Source organism: Copadichromis virginalis, linkage group LG22 (assembly GCF_057382275.1).
Source record: "Copadichromis virginalis isolate Kocher_CV1m ecotype Utaka linkage group LG22, C_Virginalis_male_GT1.1, whole genome shotgun sequence".
Lineage (NCBI taxonomy): Eukaryota > Metazoa > Chordata > Actinopteri > Cichliformes > Cichlidae > Copadichromis > Copadichromis virginalis.
Window position 1 is genome coordinate 16844437 of NC_140638.1, and position 22569 is coordinate 16867005.

At 43.7% G+C, this 22569-nt stretch overlaps 1 protein-coding gene across 1 annotated transcript in view; it reads left to right on the forward strand.

The window, feature by feature from the left end:
* Positions 1 to 5359: 5359 nt before the first annotated feature.
* The window catches only part of jarid2b (jumonji and AT-rich interaction domain containing 2b), a 106033-nt gene continuing 88823 nt past the window's right edge, over positions 5360 to 22569 (forward strand). The window contains exon 1 of the mRNA XM_085446637.1: positions 5360 to 5996. Within this exon, the coding sequence (XP_085302763.1) occupies positions 5952 to 5996 (45 nt within the window). The 5' untranslated portion in view covers positions 5360 to 5951. The remainder of the gene's footprint in view (positions 5997 to 22569) is intronic.

Below are 22569 nucleotides of genomic sequence, written 5' to 3' on the forward strand. Positions count from 1 at the left end.
TTCAGAGGAACCGAGGAGAGATGAAAACATCAAGATGTCGTCAAACTGATCCCAAAGGGATCTTCGAGCTATTTTAGCGCTGAACAAAACAAAAGGTGACATGGCTCTTTCTTTTTTTCCCATTTCAGTACATCTCCCTTTATTTTTCAGCAGATGTGATTACAAGGATTTTTTTTTCCTCTCTTTTATTTGAAAGGAAACTCCTTTGGGTTTATTTCCATAGTGTGCGATATTTAACCATTCAATCTTTCAACATTCATTTGGGATTTGTTGCCCCCACGCCACCCTCCCTCCCTGCATCTCACACACACACGCACACACACAAACACACCCAGACTCCCCCTCTTCTTGGCTATCGGACATCAATCTAGCCAGCACCGTCTGCTAAGCCTCACTGGGCAATTAACCACATTGAGAGTGAAAGCTCTAATCAATCCCTGGCCTTCTCTATCACACACGTATACACAAGTAAACACACACAAAACATATACAAATGTCTTTGCCATATATATTTTTGGGGGTGTTTTTTTTAAATAGTTTTTACACATTTGATTTTGTTCTGCTTTGTTTTGTGATGTGATTCAGGATTTTTTTTTTATTGGCTGCAAAACAGGAACTTGGTGTAAACCTGTTTTTAACTGACTCATGTGAGTTTAAATCTTTAAAGTCTCTGTGCAATTAAGAGAACACGCAAACTGATAATGCTATCCCTGGTACCTTTTTTGCATTTAGTTTTAAAAACAGATTCTTCAGCTAAGTCTGGCTAGAAGAAGCTTCACAGATGAGTTATTTATAACATACCATGATAACATATCATCTCACAAAGCTGGGGGTAAGGGATAGGATAAGTATAAGCCATAAGGCTTCAGCCTATTCCTTTTTCGGTTTCTGTTTTAGTACTTTTATGTAAAATTATAATCTGTTGTTGTTGTTGTTGTTGACTGAAATAAATTTCAATTCAATTCAATTCAAAGCTCAGACTGGTCTCTTGAACATAGATTACAGAGCACCTCTTGGTGTATGACATTACCACATCAATATAGACCAAAATCTCTGAGCATTGTTTCTGGCACCTTGATGAATCTGTGCCATTAGGAATTAAAGCAGTTCTGAAGGCAAAAGAGCGAAAGTGTCCATATAGTTCAGTTAGTTTTTATTTTGTCTTAATTTCTATGAAATAGTTCAAATGTTTTACATCTAGTTTTAGTTTTAAAGTTTCATTTTTGTTAACTATAGCAACAATTGTGCTGCAGATGCTTTCATGCACTCAGACCACTAGTGTTTAACATATCTGTGCTATGAGCACACCCACGACACATTTTACCGAACTTCCCAGTTATGATATATAAATATATACATTTGAAATATTGTGCAAACAAGAAGATTTGAAAACCGCATATTACAGGTCTGCACATAGGGGAAAAAAATCAGGCTAAAAATGTCTAGAGAAGAGCCCGCAACCCTTCTGCCCGTGGGCTAAATGTGAACTGTGAGGTCGACCGCTGCGAAATTCAGGCATCCTTCCTCAGCTTGTCTTATTGATTCATGTGGGCCTAAATGTCAGCACCAGCAGGGCAGAAGACCCCGATAACCCCCCCTCCGGAGAGTGCAGGTGACGGGGGGGGGGGCTAAAGGCAGCTTACATAGTCTTGTCTCAAAATAGCATTCATGTCCATGACGCTGTAGACATGATTGATTAGACAAAACGTGATTTTAAACGCATATAAAATAAAAGTGCACATGATCAGCAGCTACTATTATCCCTTCTATCCACATATTCCTATCAGCAGAACTGGAATAGGGGTCGAGACTGAAAGGTGGGGGGAATACATAAATATCATGTCATCTACAAACCATGCTTAGAATTATTGATCCGTGGACTATTGATTTGGCGTCTTTGTTCGTGCATTTGAGGGTAAGTTCGGCGCTTTGATCATTTGGTGCGTTACGCTGAATCTACATCAAACAGAGGACAGGAATCAATAGCTCCTCCCCATTACATGAATGATAATGAAATCAGCATGATCATTTGGATGCTGGTGATTGTTTATACTTCAGCTTTTACGTGATTTGGGGACATGCTGAATCTTCTTTTAGGATTTCTTACTTGTACGCGTACGTGCAAACACCAGGGCAAAGAGTTGGAAAGTAAAAACATGCCTGTAGTTGTGAATGTAAGTCTAAATGTGTGTGCCACTGTTAACTCTTTGAGTTGTTGTATATCTAACCAACCAAACCCAGTAACGCATGCAGTATGTGTACTGGGATGGACCTGGGTCTAATTCTGGAGGCGAGCTTGAGGAGAACAGGCATTCAAAGACTAATAAATAATCACCCGCAGATGAAAGGGCTCACATCTCAATACATTAACTTGCATGTGCTGTCTGCTTTGATAATGCTGAACTATGAGGTTAATTGCTAGGTTTAACTAAAGCAACACTTTCTGCTGACATTTGCCTGCATGTTCAAACCCCACCCAGTTTACTATCTGACTTGTGCCAGAGAGCCCACGCAGATATGTCCTAATACGTAATTTGGGTGCAGGCAAATAAGATAGATATCACCAACTGTAACTTTCACAAGTGGTAGAGGTGGCTCCCATACTAGTAGCTCAGTTAGAGAATCAAACTCAATTGTACTTTGAGTCAGTGCCAACTTGTTACTCAAGCTGCAGCAGTGGCTTATGGGAAACACTAAAGACTGTATATAAAAGATGGACATAGCCACCGGGACTTTGCCATACCTCTTTTTGACGCTTCAGTGGTGTAGCTGTTGCCATGTGGTTCTCTGAAGCCAGAAGTTACCATATTTGGATCAGAAGTGTTAGCGCATGGTTGCTAACTTGGAACAAACCTGGATCCGTAAAATGGATCAGTAAAACATACAAGCATGGCGTGCATAGACTCACCAGCCACTTCATTAACAAGTGCTTGTTAATGCAAATATCTAATGAGTTAATCACATGGCAGCAACTCAGTGCATCTGAGCATGTAGACATGGTCAACATGACTTGTTGATTTAAGTGATTTTGAACGTGGCATGGCTGTTGAAGCCAGATGGGGTGGTCTGACTAACTCAGAAAACGCTGATCTGCTCGGATTTTCCCATGCAACCATCTCTAGGGTTTAAAGAGAATGGTCCCAAGAAGAGAAAAAAAGCAGACGGAGTACAGCAGCAAAGGACCACAGTGGGTGCCATTCCTCTGAGCTAAGAATAGGAAACTGAGGCAAAAATTCACACAGGGCACGAAAACTGAGTCTCGATTTCTGCCTCAACATTTGAGGTAGGGTCAAGAATGCTGTATACAACATGAAAGCATGGATCCACCGCCTCATATTTCAGGATTTTGTTAGTGGTGGTGTAATAATGGTATAATGGAGACTACTTAGCACCAACTGAGTATCATTTAAACCCACTGATGATGTCCATCCCTTTATGACCACAGTGTACCCATCTTCAGTTGGCTGCTACCAGCAGGTTACCGCATTGTGAGACAAAACTTAAATGATTTCAAACAGGTTTCTTGAACAGGACAATGATTCGCTTTACTCAAGTGGCTGCCACAGTCCCCTTATTGCAGTCCAATAGAGTATCTTTGGAATGTGGTGAACTGGGAGATTCCCATCATGAATGTGCACCTGTGTGATCCTCTCATCTCAGTATGGACCACAATCTCAGAGGAATGTTTCCAGCACCTTATTGAATCTGTGGCACGAAGAGTTAAGGTACTTCTGAAGGTAAAAGGGGCTCCACCAATGTACTAGCAAGGTGTACCTAATGAAGTGGCCAGTGAGAATCTATCAGCATTCAGCTGATAGATTGGTCTTAACTTTAACATGATTTTTTAAGAAAATGCAACATTTTCTTTGTGCCAGGCTGTAACTATGTTTTTTTCTGCTTTAAAACTGACCAATCTAGCATGGTTGTTTATTGGGACCAGCTCTTTTTGTAGTTTTTACCCAAGGTTTCTGCTTGGGTAAAAACAAATTTATTGCAGTTCTTCCACAGAGAGAAATGAATATATGTAGCAAATCTGATTGTAATCCACCCAGTACTTCTTAAGCAGATCACCCCTATGTGCACTTTGAAATACCACCAGCTCATTGTTTATATGTTGACATATTTCAGAGAAAATGTTCATCTGCTGGTTATATAAAAAGGCAAAAAGGAATTAAAAAAGTCTGAAGGATTCATCCTCCAGACCCGGTGGAGCTCTGTAGCAAATTTCAAGGCCATCTATAAATAAGCTTTATGGACAATGCAGTGAATCTCTTGGAGAAAATAAAAAACTGTAGTGGAAATATTTCTTCCATTCTGGTGGCCTAAACACACTTTTCAGTGAACCAGCACTGCTCAGTAACAACTAGTTTAAAAAAGCAGCATCATTATACAGTTAGAGTTCTCTTCGGGTATACCATGGAGACAAAGCTGCATATTCATCTTAATATCCCCTCCCCCTCTACACACACACACACACACACGCTACTTTTAACTACCTCTACCTCTGTGGTTCAAACGGAGCAACCATCCCACTCAGTACATTAGAGTAATACCACAGCAAGCCCACTGATACTGAGGGGGATGAGGACATCCAGTCAGCTAACAGTCACTACACAGTGCTTTAAAAAGAATCCAAGAAAGCATATCTGAAAATATATACACATGCATGCATGTGTATATGTAGTTTTAAAAATATGAAGCTGCTTAATGCATTCAGATCACATCAAGCTTTTATTCTTGCTGGTCTGCAAAGTCGCTCTGTGGAACTGCACCAGTGACATCATTACACTGGGCGTGAAACTCTCTTCTCTATAACAATAAGTTTTTCTCAGTTGAAAAGTTCCTAAAAGTATAGCATCTCCCACCATTCAGGTCGAGCTTTAATGTTTAACCACGTGCTCTGAGGTTGTGTGGTTGTGGTGTGGGAGTGGAGGGGGGCAGTCATTCGCATTCAAATTCGCGTTAGGGAACCCTCACTTTTTCTTTTTGTCCCCTAACAACTTCTTAGTGGAAATGTTAAATCCCATTAAAACTGCAGCATAAAACTAACTGTCTTAACATCAAAACCAAGACACAAGAGTAATTTTTTTTTAAAAAGAAGAAGATAAACTTTATTGTGACCACTGGTGTTTCCTCGAAATGACCTTAGCAAGCTATTGCTGCATAGGACTTTAAACGCGCCATGTAGTGCAGGATTACTAGAAAAAAATGCTTGTTACGATTACCACAAACACACCATAAATCCGTAAAAGAACACGGTATAGGCTTATCTAGCAGGGCTACGTGCTCGGGGTTGTCTCTCGAGAATTTTTTAAAGTTGCCGCTGATGGTGGCGGTGTTGTGCGAGGAGGCGGAGGCAGTGAAAGAAAGGAGCTGCTCTCGGTAAGCACAGCAGTGCCGCTGGATCTGTCGACGACCTCAGGCTCCAGCCCCCCTCCAAAAGAAAGGGAAAAAAAGGAAAGCGACGTGACACCTAACGTTTTATTTTGTAATTTTATTTATTTCTCGATGTCTCGTCGCCTCAAACAAGATGTAACTTTTCTGACATCACCACAGCTACATTCATGCATTTGAAAGGAGCCGGGAGCGAGTGCGCAGAGACGAGAAGCCGAGCTGTCGGAGCGAATGGAACTTATTGTTGTGCATTTGTTTTGACTATGTTATCCCCAAGTGAGTTTGGCTTCAGTCCGTCTCTGTTCGTCGTCGACTCTTGAATATATATATTTATATATATACATCTGTATATATAGATATATATATTTCCGGGGGATTTAATCCGAATTCTTCAAACGGGGAAACACCGAAGGAGGATTCTGCAAAGCCAGCAAGCTTTTCCTTACAGAGCCGGGGATTTAAATCGTCCTTTGGAGCTCCGGGAGAAGCGATAGTCAAAGAAAGAAATTCATGTGGCCATTCTCTCTATAGCCAAACATTTTTTGGGGGATTGCATAATGAGCAAGGAACGACCTAAGAGGAATATCATCCAAAAGAAATATGTAAGTGAACGCTGGTATTTTTATTATTATTATTATTGCCAGAAATGCTCACTGATATCGGCTCTATTCAAGTTTGCCTTTGCTCGCCTCGATGAAAACGCATAAACTTTCCATCACGGGCTGGTGAAGGTTACCATCATGCAGCCTGGGCTCCATTTGGGTCAAATATCCTCCAAAATGTAACGCCTTTAAGTTGCCTCGACGTGTTAACAATAACATGTCTTCTTCTTTCCTTTTTTAATTTAAAGAGACAGCAATGTTTATTCAACGTCTGCTGCAGCGTTTCTTCGACACCGACCATGTTTTAGGCTATTTGAACATCGGGTGCTTTAGTGGTGCTGGTTGTAGCAGTGAAGGGGGATTGCTTCGCTTATTTTGGCCGGTTTAAACCCGTGATTTTGTGCATAGCATGCTTCGGCTGTGCTACAAGGCCCCTAAAAGGTTTTAAATTAAAAGACTTGGCAAACAGTTTCCCAGAATACGCTTTTGTTCGCTAGCCGTTTCTTGCTACTCAGAGTCGTGAAGACGAGCCTGTCGGCCATGGCTCGGCTATTGCGACTTCATTTCGTCCCATGCTGAGCATTTCGGAATATATGGCTTACTATAACCCGTCCTCATGCTCGAGTCTATGGGTGGCTAAGTGTTACAGTCCTGGCGCAGGGTGTATATATATATCTGTGTGTGTGTGTGTGTGTGTGTGTGTGTGTGTGTGTGTGTTTGGCGTGGGGCTGACAAACCGACATGTTTCGCGGACTGTTGTGGCTCTTTAATTTTCTCCGTGCAGCAGGAAAAAGGGGGTCATGCGATTAGGCATTTTCATTCAATTTCCACCTCTCGAAACGCTGCGGGCACACTCCTGGGTTTGTTTGTTTGCTACACGCCTGCCCTCGGCTTTTACCGCCGTTGTACAAGTCAAGTCCAGCGCCGGTGTCGACGATTTTGGCAGGTCTTCGTGTGACCTCTGAGAAGGAGCAGATATTGCAGCAGCTCGCTGAGGGGATAACTCCATCTCTCTCTCTCTCTCTCTCTCTCTCTCTCTCTCTCTCTCTCCTTTGCTATACTACGGGAGGTGTTGGGAGAGGCGATAGCTAACTAGCCTTTAGGTCCTCCTCGGCTGCTTAATTCGGTTTAACGCTACACTACTTGGTGGACATGTTTGAGACAAGTGTTTCTAAGCGGTTCCATCTTTTTAAAGAGACTGTGTTCAGTCGCATTGCAGAGGTTCATGTATGAAGCGACCATTTTCTCCCTCTCTCTCTCTCTCTGTGTCCCTGCAAGTAACACTGGTGAATTTTGTAGAGGAGGAAGGGGCTGTGAAACCAGGAGCTAGTCCAGCTCGGCCCTGGCTTTAATTACAGTCTCGCTATAGCGGTCCATCTGCGTGACCAAAACAAAGACTTTAATCTCGCAGTGTGCTTGTACTTTAGCCCCCAAAAAATATATATATACTTTATTTTTTTGCACTTCGTTGATGTATAGGTTGTTGCTGTGCGCCCACAGGACACATTGTTGCCTTTATTTGCACGAGGCACGAGGCATCTCACGTGCGCTAATGCTCGACTGACTGAAGTCAGCAGAGCTAAACACACCCCCCTCCCTCCAAAACCCATCCTCACTTAAACGCCATGTGGACTACACCTATAAAAGTGTGCACTTCTTCTATAATTTATTGTTATTTATTTATTTTTTGGAGCAGGGTGCGTTCAAAATCATAGTCTCAAAAAGTGTTGCAAAGGGCCAAACCGAGCAACAGGTCTGTGTGAACAATTGGGGGGTCTGCGTCCGTGCATTTGCTCGTGAGCTTTTTGTTTGCCCCGCAACAAGTGCAGAGAATTATTAAGGACACTTTGGTTGCTTGGTTTTTGTTTATTTTTTATTTTTTTAGGGTATCCCCTTGTGTCCTATGAATAACTTCACTACTACGTGAATATTACAGAAATAAAGTGCTCTTTGTCCCCATGGTGAAAATATTATTATTATTATATCAATTATGTTCAGCCACGATGGTGATCTTTCTGACACAATCTTCCTCTGAGCGTGACCGGATAGTTTCAGTTACATTGATGTTAACTGACCATAAATTCTGCTGTGCGCGTGTGTGCACGTTTGTGCTGTAATAGTGGGATGAGTGTTGCAAAGATGACACGTTTTTGATCCGATCCGCTTATGTGTAAGCTTCTCCCTGAACTGAGGAAACAGGATGTGCTGTAGAAATTATGACTAACTGATATAAAAGTCCCCGTCTAAAATTGAGGCATTGCATTGTGGCCAGCCAGTTTCAGGCTTTCTAAAACTGGAAGGGTTTTAAAATAAATAAATAAATAAATTTAGCCTTTTAATAACTCGTTGTAGTATTAGCTCTGGTGACAAAGCATCTGGACTTTGGGATGGGGGCTGCTTGACTGCAGGATGCACATCCCAGTGCTATGTGTGTTTTTGTGTGCATGTGTCTCACATCTGTCATGTGTTTTCTGCAGCTGCAGTCAATGCATAATGTTTGGCCCGAACCAAACTAGGCCCCCAAACGCATTTACAAAAACCTGGAGGAGTCCAGCTCGTCAAGGCCCAGCTCCCCCCCCAATGCTTTGAGACAGGACTCTTGGCCCCTTAGTGAGCCACCCCTCCCCCGGTAATTAGCGTAAGACAATTATACATGCTTGGCTTAACCATTTCCCCCTGAAACATGAGTGCGGGTTGCCACCCTTGCCTTCTGCACCCGATGAACGCCCGCTGTCTGCGAATGACACTGAAGATTCAACGGTCACAAACGATTTCAAAATAGTGAAGTGAGCGAGTTCTTTTGGGGAAAAAAAGCAAAACGAAACAATGCAGGGCGATCATCATTTCCCACAGGGATTGCAAACGCCAGTGTGGAGAGAACAAATCCAGAGGACAAGCTCACCTGTCTCCTGCTTTCATGTCAGCGAAGAAAAATCTATTTTTGTAGGTTTATTTTCTTATTTGTTGGCGCCTTCTTGAGCCAGGGGTCAGCTCTGTGTAATGGCTGAGGTATCACTAATGTGTGGCAGACTTGTCCTGTCTAACGAAACATGACACACTGTGTTGGTGTGTGTGTGAGTGTTGTAAGCGAGAGTAGCTGCTCAGTGCAGTCAGGCCATTTTGTGCAGAGTCTGCTCTTCCTGTAGGCCCCAGCAGGGGCTAGGCCTCTGATTCAAAGTGTGTGTGTGTGTGTGTGTGTGTGTGTGTGTGTGTGTGGGACAAGCACAGCTGCTGCAGGGGCCTTTACAAATGTAAAGAGGCTGTCAGTGTTTGTTTCATCAGGCGCACAACTGATGAGGGCCAAGTTGAAAATCCATTGCACTGTGAGTGTGTGCGTCGAGCACGCACAAAAAGAGGAAACAAAAATAGAGAGCATGGCAAGAATGGGGGAGTGCAAAGGCACAGACTCTCCCTCCTCCTTCCTCTCTTTATCCCCCCCCAGTCTTTCGGCCTCGCTCTCTCTCTCTCTCGTTCTTGAGCTGTCCAAATGAAATGTGGGCCTCATGTAGGACCATGAAGAGAGGGTCACAGGGTTGTTTTTTCACCGTGCCTGAGCCTCAGTGCGGTTCATTTAACCTTATGTTTCAATGCAAATTCTCCTTTCATGAGCTCTCTTCTCCTCACGTGTGCAACATGGCAGGGTTCACTTTCCAACCTCTCTGTCACTATGACTACGGGGGCAAAAGCAAAGTGTACCGTGGCAAGAGCGACATTTTACTGCCTGTTTATTTTACTGTTTACTACAGTTGAGTTCCACGCAACCGCTTCTGTGAAGGTGCTTCCCATATATTTTCCACGAACGTGAGGACGGGGGGGTAAGGTGAGGATTGAAATGGCAGCATTTTGGGTGGGATCGAATGAAAAGCAATGGAGGGGGGTTCTTTTAATCTGAAACTATCATTACTCTCCTTTATTGTATTGTTTTGTTTTTACATTCACCGATAGGGGGGCAAAATAAAACCTGGACCTGCTTTTATTGCATTGCCAGGTTGTAACAGCATGGCATAAAAGCAACTGCCAGCAAAATATAAAAGTCCTCATGGAGATTACTGGCAGTTTGCACACAGTGCAAAATGAAGGAAACAAAATTGCGATTTTATGTGCTGCTTGCACTGCGCAGAGAAATCAAAGCCTAAAAAAAAACAAACATACAAAACACAGCCATATGTATCAAGAGCTGAAGTTGGCAGGTATGTGAACATCACCAGGCGTTAGTTAATGTGTCCCCATGCGAACAGTTGTGTGTTGAAGCAGAAGAGAAGAAGCAGCCTTCCCACACTGCAGGCCCAGCCTCACATCCCTTTGGCCTCAGCAGGCCCTGTGAGAGGAAGGATAACTTGACAAGCGCTGCCAGAAAGATCTCTGGGAGTGAAGTTGGCTAGCCCAGCCTAATTTTAATCCAATCTTCTTCGTTCCTTTTAGATTTTTTTTTTTTTTTTTTTAAATGTACGTATTTATTAGGTTTGCACTTTAAATGAGAAGGCAGTGTGGCTTTTATGCTTAAATGAAGTCTGCCAGTGGAGAGTTTACGGCATCATTATAAAGCGTTCTGTGAGTTGCCGGCTTCAATTTGGATCGGCGAAAGGTGTTCAGCGGCCTTCTAATGCCAAGGTAGCTCGGCTACTTCCTCTAACATAAACCCCTTCGTACCCATTACCTCCCTCTGCCTTCGCTCCCCTTCTTCCCTGCATCCCTTTCCTACTCCATTATGTCACAGGCGCGCAAAGCACAAACTCCTGTTATGCAACACGACCTTTTCTCTTATCAGCTGTTGGCACCGAGCACAATCTCCGGCTCTTTGCTGGCACTGATGCACGCACTCACAGACACGCACAGGCAAAGGTCTTTAGGTGTACACCTGCAGTCAGTAGGTGAGATAAACTGGTTTTAAAACCAACCTCGACGCGTTTCGTGGGTATCAGCGGCTCGAGCTATTTGCAAGAGCAGTGAAATAAAACTGGGTGTGACGCTCCTTGTTATACGTGTGTGTGTGTGTGTGTGTGTGTGTGTGTGTGTGTGTGTGTGTGTGTGTGTGTGTGTGTATTTTGGTCAGGTGTAGTGCGCATAAGCCTGCGTAGGTGTGTCTTTTAGGAGGAAACAGTCCAGTAGTTGGACACACTGCAGTAGTGGAGAGCTCATACAGATAGAGGTGTGTGTGTGTGTGACGTACACTACTTGCGTTCCCTCTGTGTGCATCTTCATTTGAGTGATTTATTTCCTCCTGCCCCTCTAGGTTTGGATGGAGATTTTGGGGAGGGGAGTGTGAGACAGCTGGTCAGCCCCCGAGTGGGGTGTGTGTGTGTGTGTGTGTGTGTTTGCCACAGCTTATCCGTTCAGGATCCCCGTGAAGCTGAATCAACACTTTAGCTTTGTCTTTGGTTTGGCCTTGGCCATAAGAAGGCCAGCGAAGGACATTCATCCACAGGAGGATGTAAATTATTATCGGTCATGATATCATCCTCCGAGCTCTGTCAGGTGCCTTCTTTTCACATTACCTACGGTTGCTTTTGTTTCCAGCGCAGCCTTTTTAATCTATGCTCTCTGGAATCACCGAGCCGCTGTCGCTCGCACCGGCATTAGCTTTTAATGACCATCGTGCGCGCCTCTTGACCGATCTGCGCTCACCTTCTCCCCGCTTTTCATCTCGACCGCATCAGTTTAATAAACACTCCTCACATTTTCATCCCGTGGTCAATCCCATCTGATCCCCTATTGTGACTCCCGTCGCCTTTTTAAACATCCAGTGAATTACGCCTCAGGGGAGGATGAAGCAACAAGAGCAGAGGCTCAGTCACTATCGATCCTCCGTTCCTCCCCTTAGCTTTCTGCCTGGAATATCACCGTTTCTCTCGTCGCCCGCACGGCCGCGCGCACGACTTCACGAAATATCTCGGCCGAGCCGGTTCAGATGAGGAAATCCCTGGGCTTCCTTTTTGAATGCAGACGTATCGTGTTTTCTGTAAAGATAGCTGGTTGCACAGTGTCATCAGATACCGCTCCGGGAATCCTGTTCACGCTTACCATGAAGTGTACATTCATAGCTGTTCTTGTTATGCGTTTACAGTCTCGCAAGCTTTCTGCTAAGCACAGTAATCTATGAATCACTCTTTTATGATAGATAGAGCAGCTTGTCTCTTTCTGCTAACAAGCCACTGGTCACACTATTTAGACCCCTCTTTGGCATGGTGCTCACTTGGCTTACACATTGCTCTCTCATTAAATCTTTTTTCCCCTCACTCCAGTGTTTTGTTTTTTGTTTTTAATTTAATTTTTTTTTAAAGTTACATATATCCCTTTTATTCCCATTGTAGCCATTTGTAGCTCTCAAACGTGCATGGGTCGGTGACCTTCCCTCAGTTAAAGAGCACTCAAATATAACCCATTTATTTATTTATTTTAAATAACCAAGCATTTGGCCTCTCATGAGGGGGAGGCCTTAATTCAGGATGGCAGATCCCTCCCCTCCTAGTCATGTGGCGTAATGAGCCATTGGAGCAGAGTGGCTGGGTGGCCAGTGTTGCTGCTTAATCTCTATTTTTAAGCTCTTGCAGAATTTTTTTTTTTAACGGGGGTTTACTGGGGTGTGGGGGGGGAAATATGTAGAGACAGAACAGCGAGTCTAAATCTTGACTTGATCTTTAGAGCAAAATGTCTGCTCACAGAAGAGGTGTTAACTGCATCTGGCCCTCTTCTTGCAACAGTTCAAACAGTATGTAGAGGAGTGGAGCCGAACATGTTTCTGTGCTGAAACGCAGTCTTTGGGGAGGGGAGGGGTCCGTGTTGTGGCTCCTGCTCCTGAGCTGTCGGATGTGCCCGGTTCCCTTGTCAGCGCGGATGTGCGAGAACAGGAGGGATGAGGAAGGTAGCGGCAGGATAAACTTGATTTGCAGGTGAAATGCTCATTCCTCCTCAGTGCGTCCTTCCTGCACCCACATTCTCTTACAAAAAAACATCACATTATCCCGGCTCCCATCATGTCTTATAATGGAATACAGAGTGGAATTTTTGAATCTGTTCCACTTCGATCTCTCACCCTCCTCCCTCTCAGCTCATTTGCTCGATTACTCAGCACAGCTTTGGAGATAGAGAGGCATCGGGGAGTTTTCTGTTAAGACACCGAGGACAAGGAGAATAAGGAAGGGGACCCTTTCTTTTTTTTTTTCTTTTCTCCACGCCTAGCTGTGAAATTGCAGAGGAGCTGCAGAGGAGGAGCCCGTGCATTGTTGGAATCTGTTTCCTTGTCTTCTGTGTGTGTGTGTGTGTGTGTGTGTGTGTGTTGCATATGAGAATAATTTGTTAGAAAGGCCAGACTGCTCAGCGACACGTTTAGGTTGTTGGTAGTTTCGGAGCTCTTCCTCTTACATCTTGCATTCCTCCATCTGCTTTGTTTTGATTTGCACTGCCAAAGAAAACTTCGCAGTCTTCTTACAGTTTGATACGACACATCTGTGTGAGCGCCCAGCCCGACACAAACGCAGCGCTCAAACATACACGCACGAGGGCATGTAGTCCGAGTCTCCGGGGGTTGTGATGCCACAGTTGGTAAATCTTTCACATTTTTTTTTATTAAATAGTCACATGAATCTTTTTTTTTTTTTTTTATTCCCACAAATGGAAAACATGTTTAAGAAGGGTATGAATAGATAAGTTGGTGAAGTAATATCGACTTTTCTTTCCTTTCTTTTGCCCATTGATTTTTTTTTTTTTTTTCTTCTCTCTAAGGTGCTTTTTAAGGCTTTCCACAGAGGGAAGCAGAATGTGAGTCAAAGGCATTGTTCCCCCTGTTTTAACCTCTGCTCAATAGATGAGGGCTTTTACAATTCTTGTAGCTGCATGATTTCCTCCAGGCCGCGCAGCAGGGAGCTATAGTGCATGGTACACTGAGGAGAGGGCGCCAGACTCTGGGCTGAATGTCTGGCCGGCCTCCCCCTGGCCCCGGATCAAACGTTACAAGGCCCGGGGGAGGGAGGGAGGGAGGGAGAGAAGTGGGCTCTGGAATGTGCAACCTGTGATCGTCAGAGAGAAGAAATCCAGGAGGATAACAATAATCAAATTAGGCACCATTTCAAGTAGAATATCCATGGTGATCTTGGTTAAAGGCAAGGCCTGCTCCTTCAGACTGAAGCTCTTTGCTGATGTAAACCTCTATGTTTGTTCTGTGTGTGTGTGTGTGTGTGTGTGTGTGTGTGTGTGTGTGTGTGTGTGTGTGTGTGTGTGTGTGTGTGTGTGTGTGTGTGTGTGTGTGTGTGTGTGTGTGTCTATTTAAAAGATGTAATTGTTTGAGGATGTGGAAAGGAAATGAGGTAACTGAGCCAGATTGTCACAGATGCAGAATGACGACTTTCACACACTGTAATGAGTAATGTAGAAACAAATTCTGGATAAACATTAATGACAAGCCAAAGAGCAAGAGGTTAACCCCCCCTCCCCCTTGGCTATGCGTGTGATGTGTAGCTTTACGTGCACGAAAGGTGGGGACTTGAACCTCCCACCCCCGGCTTATAGAAAGTGACACGCAGACACTATTTCTGAGCAAACGACTTCTTGTTTTTTTTTCTCTTTAGGTTGTTGTTAAAGCATCAGGATCGCGGCTGCATTCTGGGGAAGTTACTCGATTTGTCTTGCAGTGATATGAGTAATCAATTTTTTGTGAAACTGAGAACATGTAGTTGAGAAGGGAAAACTTTTTTAAAATTTTTGTTTCAACACAAGTCAGTAGAATAGTTTTAAAAATAGAAATTTTAAAATTGAGACTAAAGACTCTGCTGCAGATGAAATTGTGAGACTATGGAGGAAAACAGAGAAAGTAGCGCAGCAGTAACCAACTCTTTCTTTAGAATAGAAAATGTACTTTTCGCTGTTCTGTTGTTTACTCATCCTTTTTCTTGTATTACACAGATCTTATGATTATATTCCGTAAGCTGCGATAGTCATAGGAAACGGTTAGGCTTTCGCAATTTCTGACAATGCCTTATTTCTTGACCGTAAGCCCTTTCTTTGCTTTAAACATTATTGACAGACACTTTCACTTTGAGCAAGCACCCCGTCATTCAGTCACAGAAATCAAGAGTGGAATTTCATGTTAGTCATAGCGCTCGGTCACTTATGACGATTGTTATTTCGTTTGCTTTAAAAAATTCCTGTCTGGAGACCCAAGTGGTGGAGAACTGCTGCCTTATTACATAATTTCACCGTTAATCAATAGAGTAGATCTACTCTCTGCAGAATAGTTTCATTTTCCAGGAGATGGTTTCATTCTTCTTCTTTTTTTTCCTTGCTTTTCTCACTTCTTGAGATTTGTATGTGTGCAGTGTTGTAGCTGTATTTAAATTTGCAGCTGTCACTCCTGTCTTTATGTGTCAAAGTTGAGTCAGATTTCATGCATGGGCACCAAAACCCAACTGTATGCCACCAAAAATAATATTGTGAGTTGTGTGTGAAATTTAAGATTAGCCCATGTTTGCTATTAGTTTGATCACCTGTAACCTGTATTTTTGATTGATTTATATATTTGATGTTTTGGTTGATTGGAGCCCATTCATGCCATTTATAAAGCCACAGTTTGAGCCTGTATGTTAGAGAGAAATTGTTGACTTTTGTCTTTAAGATGATCTAATAATAAACGTATAGGCTGGAAAAATTCGCTCACAAACAAAATGGAAATCTTGGAGGAAAAAAGATGCAACCGGCACCATTAAGCATCGCCCACAAGTGATGACACGTCTGATGGTGATCTACATTTTGAGGTTCAATGCGCTGCGCGATCAACCGCTGATAACAGATTTTACAGCACTGCTGTAATGTACGTGAGAAGCTAGCTCTTGATCTGGATCCGTTTGGGTTTTTCTTTTTTAAATACTGAGAAATTCAGTGATGGATTTATTTGAAAGGCTGACTCAGACAAGTGCAGCCAGTAACGCAGTTACCTAATTTATACACGAGTACCACCCTGCCGGGTGACTCGGGATCAAACCAGCAGCTGGTTGGAGAGCAAAATATCAAAAACATCGATAATAAGTGTCTCTCTTTTTAATTTCTTTTACTGGTTTACCTTTACGCTCCCTCCTCTCTGCTCAGCCTTAGATTAATTTTTCACTTCCTATTCTGACTGCAGTTTGAGATCAACTGCTCGATGGAGTGTGATGTAAGCATATGAGCGCGTCGCTCTCCTGTAGGGCGCTAGCTCAGCTGACGCCATCTAATAGCCCCTCATGCATCACCTTCGCTCTTCGTTCCCATTGTACCGATGCCATTATTCACCTCTTTCTGAAACCCCTTCTCCCTCCACGCGGTTTGTCCCCTACGCCGTCTGTTCTTTCACGTTAACACACATCTTTCTAACCTCCTCTCAGCATTTATACTGCAGTGTCCCTCACCTCCCCACCCCTCGCTACCACATCCCTTTCTCTGGGCCCCTTAGGCCCCCGAATTTGCCTTTGTGTTCGACAGTGTAGCTAGTTGAGCAAGACTGTGTGTGTGTGCGTTTGAGGGAGGTGAGTTGCAAGGGTTTTGTCCCAAACTGAGTTGAAAATCATTCCTTAATTGCCTCTTGTCGTTTTCTTTCCCCCCTCTCCCCTGTACTCCTGAAGCCTACGCCGCAGGTCCGAAAGCAGCGGGACTCCCTCGCCTAAGCCCTGATTTTGTTTCGTAACGTTCTCTGGCTACACTGTAATCTGCAGTCATACAACTGCAGCAACAACAACAGACACACACACACACACACACACACACAGCGGCTTTAAAAGGGCTTAAGATGTTGGACACCGCAGAATACAAAGAAAATGGGCTTTGATTTCGCACTTTGAGGTGTAGGTGAGATGTAAATGAGCTGTTGTTTTCAGTGTGAGAGCTGTTAGTTTAGCCGTCGGTATCTTTGTTTTCTGAGTTTTGACATTCTTGATTTTTTTTTTTTTTTTTTTTTTTTTTGTAAAAAGTTTTGAGGCAACGTCACTTTTGTTTTTGTACTTTAACGGTCACGTGCTTTGTATGTTATTCCCTGCGGGAGTAATAGATTTGGAAATGCACATTAGGAATTAAGGAGATGTGCATTATGACCCGCAGCTGTCCCGTCTCCAAACTCTGAAGGCCTACTTTATTTTATTTATTTGTTATAATCAGTTATGGCAAAGTGATTTCTCTTTTCTGTGTGAAAGCACTGCCCGGCTCTAGAGTCTGACCTTTTTAACCCTGTGATTGTGAAGGTGTAAGGGTAGGTTAGTTTGTGTGCGTGTTTTCCCTAAAGGCTAAAAGTGTCTTGAAAGATTGTTTGCTTTAGCTGAAGACCATCTTCTTTCTATCTGAACGTTTTTCAAACTTTAAATGGGAGCGTGATGTGGCCCCTGATTAATGTGCCCGGCCCATTTCACTTGTTTGGAGGTGCTTTTTGAGAAATCTGGGCCCTGCAGATCAGCTTGATGTGCAGCAGCGTGCATGAGTTTAATGTAGATAAAGCAGAAGATCTACATTTACTGTGGCGACAGGCTTGAACCTGTGACACTGGTGTGAAGGAGCATTTGTGTTGGTGGTTAGGCCCTGCTTTTCCTGTTAACCTTCAGAGAAGCGCTATGGTGGCTTCCATTAACGATCAGCTGGCAGTCTTATCTCCCTGCTAATCTGCTTCAACCCTTTCTGCTCTGAAAGGGTTGACGCAGATTTACTTTCTAAATGTATTTATTAGGCCCCCCCCCCCCAAAAAAAAAAAAAAAAATCTTAAAATGGGGCAAGGGTGCTGAATGATGACAGGAAATGTTGACATTTGGGGTTTGAACTTTTTGGTGTGTGGAAAGGCCCAAATCGAGTTTGACTGACATGTCGGGCTCTTTACAGGATGAGTCTGTCGTAGTTGTTTGGACACAGGATTTTCTTTCCTCCCCATACCTCAACGAACTTAAAATGAGAGGACATGAAGCGCTGTCGTGGCTTCAGTCTGCACCACAATTACAGACGAACAGCCAAAACGTGCTCGCAGCCCCTGATGATCTCCCTAAAACCATGCCTCCCGCTCTCCCTTCCCCCCCTCCCCGTCCTCCCGTCTGTCTGCCTCGCTCCCACTCCCCTTTAATTTTTACTCCGCCGCAATATCCTACCTAGACCGTGATTGTTGTTTTCTGAGAGCTGGGGCGGTGTTGTTGTAACATAATCATTTAGTCTCCCTCCCGTGGTTCTGGCAAGCTGCACGCTGAAATCCATCCACTGCTCATTTTTATGGGGAGCAAATTTGTTGTAGCTACTGTGACTGCTGCTGGCTCTCCTTCGCACTGTATTTACCGCAGTAGATGGATATCTCCCCCCGCAAAACATTTGAGAGATGACACATGTTGTATATACACATTTAATATACCCCAGAGGTCATGCCTGTGAATTTGATTAGTGCGGCTGAAATATGATGGTTGTGATATCGAGTGACTTGGCCTATATTGAATTTTTAATCTCCCGTGTCGACTCCGGCTTACGTGACGTACTCTTCGTTCCGATCAGTGGCGTTGGAGCCGGAGCGTTTGCTGGGTGTCCCGTAGCGCCGAATCAGCGTAGTGAAACATGACACCTTGGGAATTTTTTTTTTTTCTTTTCTTAAGTTTAACTCGAAATTGTTTGTATTTTTATGGGAAAACGCACAAAAGTTGAGGCTGTTACAAGGATTCCACAGAATGACAGTTTATAGCAGAGCCCCTTTGAAATACCGTGTGGCATCATGGGAAAACTCCTGTATTCTTAGCACTTCTGTAAAGCAAGAAACTAATCTTACCTGCTCACTCTCCTCCTATACAAATAGTTAAATTAAAACGCATCACTCATTTAGTTACTCGAGTTATTATCGCATCTGCGGCGCAGACCAAATCCCCCTGAATACTCCCTTTTTGTGTGTGTCACAGATGGGGGCACCTAAAGGGGGAAACCCTGATCGATTCGTGGGGCCCAGAGCTGCACAGGGGGGCCCTGTAACATGACAGGGATTAGATATTTATTGTTTCAAGTGCAGAGCGAGTTGTTGACGTGAGGCCCCCCTCTGAGTTCCTAGCTGCGCTTGTGGTTGCAAAATCGCGAGAGGTTCAAACAGCGAGAGGTTATCGTCTCTCTCCTCTCGACGGTGGAATAAATCCCATAAACAATCCATCTACAGTGCGGTTTAAAAACCCGAAACGACCGTGAGTCTGGAGGATTAAACAACTCCGGCCCTCGCGGACGTGTCCACTGCTTTGACAGCGAGCTTGCATGCGATTTCCATAAATGAAGGCGTTGATGTATGAATAACTTGTCAGATGGATTGATTTGCGAAGGCGTCTGTCACTCACAGACGCAGTTTATTGTGATTCAGGTCCAACCTGACCCATCAGAAGTTAACAGACATATTGAACGACTTGCCGATTCTAAATTGCTGTAGTTCACCTTTTTTTTTTTTTTTTGGAAACGGTTATTTTGTTTGCCTCTTCTCATGAGAGAGTACAAAGTAAAGTTAGGCTGACATCAGACTTTCCTTTCCTTCTGGGACGAATGTTCTGCATGACAAGGAGGTGAATGCGTATCCATTTGGAGTCTGCAGTCTCCTTTCTTCTGCTTTCTCTTTGTCCCCTTTTCTGTTCTTTCGCCCTCTCCTTTAGTATCTCTCAGGCTGGTAGGTGTTTTCAATGCAGCTATTGTCACTTCTCAAAGAGCAGGGGGGGGGGCTCGTGAGACCCCCGTCCCCCTCCCAACAATGGGCACATGCTTCCCCCTCTGTGGGATTCCCGTGTGTGTGTGTGTGTGTGTGTGTGTGTGTGTGTGTGTGTGTGTGTGTGATGGTTGGAGGTGTGTGATGAGGGCTTTGTGGGACTGGGAAGCACCTCTCATCCCTCTGTCATGTTCACCTGTTTTAGCTGCAGGTGTTATGGCAAACTGAAGATCAACCATGACCGTGGATAACCGCAACGCCGTTAAATAAAAATACACACAGCTGTGGGGTAATTTTACACTTGTGTGATTTTTAGACAGATTTCATGTATATCGAATTTTATCTGGAAACTACCTGAAACTATATATATATATATATATATATATATATTTTTTTTTAAAGCTTTTTATTAAGAATCTCTTTTAGCACGAGCGGCTTGCCTTTTTTCAGCTGTAGCGCAAACCTTCTAACCTTTTATCATTTTGCTCTTTTTCATAAATATGAATAGCAGAACTGCTTTTGTTAAGGCATGCAAGAGACCTTTACTCTGTATTCACAGGTTGTAATCCATGAATCGACTATTAGGCTGATTGACTGAGTTGTGGTCAAACTATCTGCAGAAAACCCTTTATGCTATGAGAATTAGTTACATTTTCAGGTGTAATAACATGTAACCAACAAAAGGATCCCAACAGAAGCCAGGAGGAGTTTTATTAGTGCTTGAAGTGGTGTGTGTGCTCTCATACGCCGTGTAAAAAGATGGATCTAACGGCACTTCTGATGTTTTCTCTGTCAGTTCTGGATGAATATTCGGTGCAGAAAACGCATCAAGGCCATTTAATTTTTTTGGGGGGGGGTTGAAAATTCTCTGAATGGAGATGCCTTGTGGGACATCCAAAGCTGCAGTGATGAAGAGGGGAAAAAATCTGTCCCTGTCGTTTGAGGATCAAGGCACAGGATTAGAAAATGTGATCTCTAAATACAAAACCTGAAAGCTGTAACAGTGGAGGCCTTAAAACTTAAAAGGTGCATTTTGCGGCGGTGATGAGAAATCTTTCTCTCTCTCTTAAAAAAAAAAAACAAAAACCTTTCTATTCTCCTCACGTACACAAACAGACAAGATGGCTGCTTGAGGCTGGAGCTGGCTGTTACACCTCCAGCCGACATAGGGGGCACCTTTTTTTTTTTTTCTTTTCTTTTTACCATCTCTTAACCACAAGAAAAAGAAGTAGGGGGATTGAAACATTGGGTTAGGAGCTGCTTCTATTCCTGAGCATTCACACGAACAGCAGATTTTTTTAAATTTATTTATTTTTTTGGTCCTGCTGTCTTTCTGCGGAGTTTATGTTGAGCCTGCCCAGTGTTTCCCTCTGTGCGACGGTAAAGAAGTAGGTCAGAGAAGAGATCCCATTCAGCTTGAGCTTAGCTGTTAGTGCTAGTGCATGTGCAACTGCATACATGTGTGGGCACACGGTGTGTAATTTGTTTCCTTCCGCCAGGAATCAGCCTGACCTCCTCCGGCTTCAGTGTGTGTGTGTGTGTGTGTGTGTGTGTGTGGCAGCGAAGCCACGGCAGAGCTCTGCTCAGCATCGCTACAAGCAACAGAGTCAGCAGTCATATGCAGACTGATAGCTGAGGCAGTGATGAGAGGAGGCGGAGACTGGACAGGGAAAGCACTTTTTTTTTTTTCTTTTTTTTTTTGCTCTTTCAAAGATGGGGTGTTTGTTTGAGGAATGCCGAGAGAGGGTAAAAACGGGCACTGGCATGAAAGGCAGGCAAAGAAATGTAGAGGAAGAGGTAAAACTGGAAGGGTAAATTATGTCTCTCATACTCGCTCATTTCACAGCGCACTGCTGTTGTTAGGGGATGGCTGAGCTGCTCCACCCCTTCCCCCCCACAAGAGCCAATCCACTATCATATTCCTCCCCATCCTGCCATCTGATTGGTGGGCTCTCTGAGCCAGAGGAATAAAATGGGATTGATGGGGTAATCTGTGGCCGGGGTTCAGGGCAGCAGTAAGGTAAGCCTAACCTGGGAATCAGGACAATTGTACAGGACAAGAATGTGGCTGTGGTCGCACAACTGAGAGGAAACACATGAACGGCTCAGATTTAAGAGTTTAAGTCTTTATTTTTAAAGAACACACGCCACTCATCCTTTTAGCTCTAGTGTTTAAAGCATATGTGCAAGTAATGCTTAATTCTGAATGTTCATGATAATGGCAGCATCTGTCATCAGTTTCCAAACGTGACCTCTCAAATCCTAATGTGCCCCTGGAGTTGTGAAGGTGGGTGGTTGACTGCTACCTCATACAAATTTCACTTTAAAGTATCAAAAGATAGACTAGGTAGCGTAAATAACTTTTAAAAAATATATAAATATATATATTGTATTGCACAACATGGCACTGCTGAGCTACAGAGGGCTAAACGACTGACTGATGTGAGGGCCTTGGCAGAGGAAAAGCCACGGCTGCACCTTCTCCCCCCTGGGTATTGTCATGGCTCTGAATGGCTAATGGGAAGTGAAACCAGAGCTGGAGATTGCTCTGTAATGGCTTCTGAGCTATGTCCTTGGGTATGTTGTACACTGTACAAGAGCTGAGTTTTCTTAAGCTTTGTTTGCAGCAGGAGAAATGCTTAAAAAAAAATGCATTTGTTACACATCTTTCTACTTCCATAGGCTGGGAGGCGATTTTTGAGGTAGCTTCTTCCTTTTATTCTAGCGATTTGTGAGCGCATGCAGTAAAAGTATGTGCTAATGACATTCAAAGCGCACAGATCTCTCTTGTGTGTTCTTCTTTGCTTCAGTCTCCCTAAGACACCCAAGTTGTCCAGGTGAATGTAGATGAGGGGAGAGATCAGGGCATGCTCTAATCAATGACCTGCCAAATACAATAAAAACCACTGCTTGCCTCTGGCCAGT